General features: G+C 53.1%; 1 protein-coding gene across 1 annotated transcript; it reads right to left on the reverse strand.

Annotated features, from left to right (window-relative positions):
• Nucleotides 1-4,293: 4,293 nt before the first annotated feature.
• On the reverse strand, nucleotides 4,294-6,050 carry LOC119336960 (BAG family molecular chaperone regulator 1-like). The gene is made up of 2 exons (XM_037609049.1): nucleotides 5,285-6,050; nucleotides 4,294-5,171 (listed from the first exon to the last, which is right to left on the reverse strand). Exons 1-2 carry the CDS (start codon nucleotides 5,771-5,773, stop codon nucleotides 4,689-4,691), a joined length of 972 nt encoding a protein of 323 aa, XP_037464946.1. The 5' UTR covers nucleotides 5,774-6,050; the 3' UTR covers nucleotides 4,294-4,688.
• Between the last annotated feature and the right edge of the window lie 301 nt (nucleotides 6,051-6,351).

The following is a 6,351-nucleotide window of genomic DNA, read 5'->3' on the forward strand; positions in this document are numbered from 1 at the left end:
GCAATAGAGTTTGAAGGAATCCGACATCTTGAGGTCCGAGGAGACTTGAACATCACCATCTCTCAAGTTAATGGAGAATTTGATGCCAAGGACCCGAAAATGATGGCTTCATAGCAATTTTGGCCTGATTCGAGGGAGTGGAATTCCATCACATCCTTAGAGACACCAATCAAGCTACCGATATCCTTAACAAGATGGGCGCGAAGTGTGACCCTGTGCAAAAAAACACTTTTCCGGAACGATTGTTTAAACCTTTTGTGACCTGGCAAGACGACACACAGGCAGCCGAGCATTCGATTCCTGAAATGATCACCCCTTCGGCTATTGAGCCAGATGAGGGGGTAGGTAGGCGCTCGGCAATAGAGGAGAATTCCTTGGTACACAAGATGGATGGATGGATAGAAACTCAAGGCTGCAAAGAGCCACCGACGCAGTGGTTGATCTATCGCAGGAGCTCCTTGCGGCGGCTGGAGATGTCCATTGGCGAGCAGCTGGCCCCAGAGGCTCAAGGCCGAGGCATCAGTCTCTTGCAGGGGGCAGCAGAGGTTGCAAGGCACACCAGTGCAGTGAACAAACTTGAGCGTGTCCATGCATGGCGGTTCGGGCGACGCCCGTGCCTTCTCACGCACCCTTCAACTTTGCCTTCTCCAAGGACGACGGGTCGGGAATGGTTCATGTTAAGCTTCATGCACTAGCCAACGCAACCCAAAGTCCGAACTGATGGAAAGGGCTAGTGCAATCCACGTATACTGTAACACCCTCTCTCACGTGTCACGGGAAAGACAAGTCAACACGTGTAAATGGAAGAGAGTGAGCGCGAAACTCACGTATGACTCAAGAGGCCTATACGTGGACACAAAGGGGGGCCACAAGATTTTTTTAGATAAATTGCGAAAGCCAGGACTTGAACTTAAGACCATAGCCTCTGATACCATGTTAAGCTTCATGCACTAGCCAACGCAACCAAAAGTCCGAACTGATGGAAAGGGCTAGTGCAATCCACATATACTGTAACAGTTCCATCATCCACCACCACACCAGCGGGAGCGCCAGCCAAGCCATGTCGAGGACTCGTGGACGACCACCATGAGGAGAGCGCGAGGTCCATGGATTTCGTTCGGGGATGAGAGGAGTGAACGAGAGAGAGGAGTGGAGGAGGAAAATGTGCTCCCTATTTTCGTCGTTCGTGAATGTAGCAAACGCCTGCACAAAATGATGTGGCGACTACCATTGCTCCAAGATCACTGCATTCAATGACACAAAAATATGTTCGTTGGAAGATACGAAAAATCTGATGTCAGAGAGATAATATTTCTCAGAAAGAAACCATGCTGACCAGCGACAAAGTCAGAGCATCTACAGTCGGGCGCCCTAAACCCGCCTCATAAGCCTGGGCAGACCGCCCGGTCAATGTCCGATCACGATTTTTCGACATAGACGGCCCCCTCAAACATCCGGGTTGAGTGGAAGCCCTCATATCCATCCCAAATAAGGGGCGGATATGGGGGCGCTCGCCACATAGGACTGACGAAGGGGTCCCACTCGGAAACGCCCGGAAACCCGGTGGTCCGACGAACGCCTCCTCCGTCGACGCGGTGTGAACGCCGCATAGCACCGCTCTGGCTCGCCGCCCGAGACCAAATTCGCCTATTTAACTTGGTCAACGTCCCGCAACCTAGCCCATTCACCTCCCCTCTCTGCACCGCCAGTCTGAGCCCATCCACCTCCTCCCTCTCCCGCTCTGACGCTCTGCCCACGCTTCGGCGCTCCGCTATGGTCTGGAGCAAGATCACCTACTACGCAATGCTCACGCCGGAGCGCCGGTATGAGATCCAACAGGAGATCCGCGCGGGACAAGTCGCGCGCACCGCGCGCGTCGCCCGCATCGCTGTCGGGCTGCCCCCGAAATAGTTGGAACCGGAGAAGGAGGAGGAGCAGCCGGAGGAAGAGGAGGAAATGGAGCTGGCTCCGATGGAGGTGGAGGAGGCGGAGCAGCCGGAGCAGGAGCTTCCGGGTTTCAACATGGAGCAGGCAGAGGCGGAGTTCGCTGTCGCCCAATCGGAGGAGATGGAGAAGCAGCAGGCCATCCTGGAGTCCATCCAGGATGAGGCCTATGTGGATGCCAACCGGGCGTTCCTCTGGCAGGAGCAGGCGGCGTCTGACGCGCTCTTCGCCGAATTCGACGCGAAAATAAAGGAGGAGGCCGGAGTGGAGCAGCCGGAGCTACAGTTGCCGCCCATTCGGCCGGGCACGTAGATTGTCGACATCTCTGACGATTAGTAGCTAGGTGATCGACGTAGTACGTAGGTTTATTTTCTTGTATGGATTTAACAATCAAGTATGAGATGTCCGGATGCAACTACTGAAATTTAAAACGTGTCCGGTCACTGCCCACGGACACGTCTGGATGCATCCGCGGGCGTTCGAGGGGCCATATTTGACGTACCCGGTTGTAGATGCTCTCAGGATCCTGTTGAGATCTCCGTGCAAAGTCAATTACTCTGACACCAACCGAAGAAGCCCATTGTTAATCACCGATCTATCTCTCCTAGAGGCCACAGCCGTGGATCCATTGACAAGCAAAACAAAGTCCACGATCCAGCAGTCGAGCACTCGATATATGTACGATCCCAATCGTGTCCTATTAACGGGGGAACGCGGCACATGCGTGATGCAAGGCGTACAGATGGACACTCCTAATGGTATTGACTATAGTACTTAGCACTGGCAGTAGTAGTTTTTTTGCTCGTGAAGAATACTTCTTCAACTTTTAGGTATCTGCATGCAGTCCCGCACACGTAAAGTCGGCGTCTGAGTGACAGAGGGCCGAGAGGAAAGGAAAGACCAACAGCAGCTTAAATAACAAGTCAATGCAACGTTTCCTTCCTCAACAGGTCGACCAAACTCACACGGTCACGCCGCATGCCTAGCTTTGCACCTAACGAGCTGTTGAGACTCTACCGACAGGGCGACGCCTCAGTTCTAACTGCAAAATATGTGCAGCTGTACACGTAAATCCGTGTGCTCACCAAGAGATCACTAGCACGAGTTGTTCTCTCCCCTCATCTGTCTCTGTACAAGCTACGAGATGTGCAAGCCAAGGAAAAAAGGACAGAGGCTTGTAGCGAACTCATGTCAAATTAAGCTGCCTTGTGCCGGCCCTTGTCGCCGTCGCCGTCGACGGCGACCATGCACCGGTGCTGAATTGATAGGCGAAAAACAGCTAGCGTGCATGAAACATATACAGCTCATTTGCATCTGCCTAATAATTAAGCTACTTCATCCATGCGCTCCTAGACTGCTATTCCTGCTCTTCCAACATGTACTACTTGCCCGCATTTGCTTGGATTTTATTTTTTCCTTTCTTCCACTGATTTTTTCTGTGCAAGGCAGCAGACCCTGAAACTACCAAACACTTGTGATGCAGATGCACTGCACACCGCACGCGACCCAAAACAGATTGTCCTAAACTAAGACAAGTGTGCGTAGTGGTATATCTGAATGATGGCTGCGATCTTGCCATATCAGTTAATACGGATATGTATAAATCTTCCATTTCTCTTTTAAGTCTGTTCTTCCTAGTTTCTTTCTCTTCAGGCCGTTGTTTGTTCCTACTACTACTTTCGTAGTGCCCAGAGTAGGTCATCTTCTAGTAGTACTAGTTCCAATGAACAGACTCTTACACTCGTTAGCATGGAACAGAATGAAGGTATGCAATGATCAGGTCATTAATGCCAGAAGATCATTGTAAGGAATCAGCCTGTAATAATAGTAATGAGTATTGTTGTTTTTGCCGTACCATTCAATCACAGCTAACACGCACTGACCTAGCAACCACATGCATGGAAAGCATGGAAGCTTCAACCTTATATACCAAGCACACAAATATATGTATATATCTCCTCAGCCTTGAGTTCCCAACAGCTAATGATGCCTGTCATGCCGACACAACAAATTCAGCATATACTAGAGGACACCGCATGGAAGAAAGGGAGAGGAAGCCAGAGGTGAAGAAAAGGTATCCTACATTAAGGGATGGACAAACAAAGCCACCACTAGTGACTAGTGTAGCAGTGAATGGAACCTTTTGAAGAGACAAAGCTAACTACCCTGCCCTGGCAGATGCCTAAATAATTGCAACCCGATTGGTCAATCAGTGCTGTATTTGCACCTGCAATTAATCAATCCCCGCTGATCTCCATCATCACTCTTCCTCTTGAATCAACACACCAGCTACTAGCATTTGTTTGTACAATGTTGGATGGATCATAGTAGAAGTACATCCCTCACGAATAAGACAGGCACATATAATGGTAATTGATGATTTGATGTACACTGTACAATACTATACACAATTTTGCCGTGGAAATTCCGAACTTCGTCAACATAAGGCCACCACTTATTTGCAGCACAACACACCCGATGCATGCATAGAGATCATGAGTGTGTGTATCTTCTTCGTGTGGATTTGGGAGTCGCTGAGCACAATCATATCGCTGGGGCTGTTGCCTTTTTCTGAAGAGATCAATATACACTCGAAAGAGAAAAAAACAAAGATGGAAGGAAAGAATGGAGAGAGGGAAAAAGGGAACAATGTGACAGTTGACGCGCGCCATGACCGAGATGAGGCTGGCCGAGCCAATGAACGTGTACACGCATGTGGCTGGTGGGTGGGCCCGTCCAAACATCTAGAAGAGCTCCCACTCGAACCTCGGGGACGGCGAGGTGGTGGTCGCCAGCGCCATGGTGGACACCGGCGCCGGTGACGAAGAAGAGGGCGCGGAGGACAGCAGGTCGAACGTATCCCAGTTCGTCGTCGCGGTCTGCGGCGCGGGGGCGGTCGCCGTGGTGGGTGCAGCCGGCTGGAACTGCCGGCGCTGCTGGTGCTGCTGCGCCGGCGGCGGACGAGGGGGTAGGTGCGGCGCCCGGGCCTTATTGGCCGTTGCGGCAGGTGTAGTGTTTTTCTTGGTCGTCTTGGCGCGGATGGCGTCCAGCGTCTCCACGTTCTTCTGCACCCGCTTCTCCTGGATCCGCCGCTGGTCCTTGACGTCGCCCTCGGCGACGATGGCGTCCAGCTTGAGCAGCTCGCTCATCAGCGCCTCGGTGAGCGTGACCAGGTCGGCCTCCACCACCTTGCCGCCCTTGCTAACGATCGTCTCCAGCGCCGACACCTGCCACGGACCGCCAGCCAAGTCAACTCATGAACTCAATCGCCCACGAAAGCGCCGGCTATCCATGAATATCAACAAATATGGAGGAGGAGCGGTAAAGAAAAGAAGCTCACCTTGGACGCGAGCTTGTCGAGGTCGAGGCTGACGCGCGAGACGGCCTTGGCGGCGCGCTGGGCCTTGGCATTCCGGCGCTCCTCGATGAGGCGCTTGGCCTGGGCGGTGGGGTCCTCGAGCAGCGTCATCTTGGAGCGGTCCTTGACGCCGACCATGTCGAGGAAGGCCTTGGAGTCCCGCTCCCTGTCCTTGTACACCACCTTCTGGTCGTCCGGGTGCAGCCCCGTCTTCTCGGACATGAGCTTCTTGAGCTCCCCGAAGGAGGCCTGGGAGTTGATGTACACCTCGTGGTACACGCCGGCGTACTTGACCTTGACGCGGATGGTGGGAACGGGCGCGCCGCCGGGGGGCGGGTCCGAGTCCGGGGTGCGCTTCTGCACCAGCATGCCGCTCGGCCGGACCTCCCACACCTCCTCCTGCACCGCCGCCGCCACCGACTCCCTCATCGGGGAGAATGCCGCGGGCCTCTGATCCTTGCCGCGCATCATCTTGGCTTCGATCTCCTCCTAATCAAGCTTGTATAGTTCTCTGGTCAGAGCCGCAGAGGCTAATCTATCTACCTAGCCTAGTCAATTTGCTACCGATGCTCTCTCTCTCTCTCTCTCTCTGTGCTAGCAGCTGTGCAGGAAGAGGCTAGGAGAAACCAAAATTGCGAGCCCAATTGGAGAAATCAAGAGGGGGAGGAGGAAGAAACAAGTGGGTGTCAGGTTGTGTGGGAGGGAGGGACAGGGTACAACTAATAAGAGACAGGGCGGGGCGTGGCAGGGGGAGCAGAGAAATATTTATAGTGATAAACAAAAACGAAGCAAGCGAGCAACATGCAATAAAACAACTGTTGGTGTGGGGGCTCTACACAATGCCAAGATCTGTCAATTGCACATTTGCACCTGATCTCGCTGTAAATTGGCCTGAAATTACGGCCAGGCCAGGTTTTCACCCTGTGATCAGATCAGTGGCATCGACGTACGGCTGGGTGTGCAGGACCGGACAGGAGGTAGTACGAGAAGAGACAGTAACCGCGCGCGGGCTGAGCCGAGCGGTTGAGGTGGCGCGTTTCTGCGTGCGT

The sequence above is a fragment of the Triticum dicoccoides genome, chromosome 7B (assembly GCF_002162155.2).
Source record: "Triticum dicoccoides isolate Atlit2015 ecotype Zavitan chromosome 7B, WEW_v2.0, whole genome shotgun sequence".
Lineage (NCBI taxonomy): Eukaryota > Viridiplantae > Streptophyta > Magnoliopsida > Poales > Poaceae > Triticum > Triticum dicoccoides.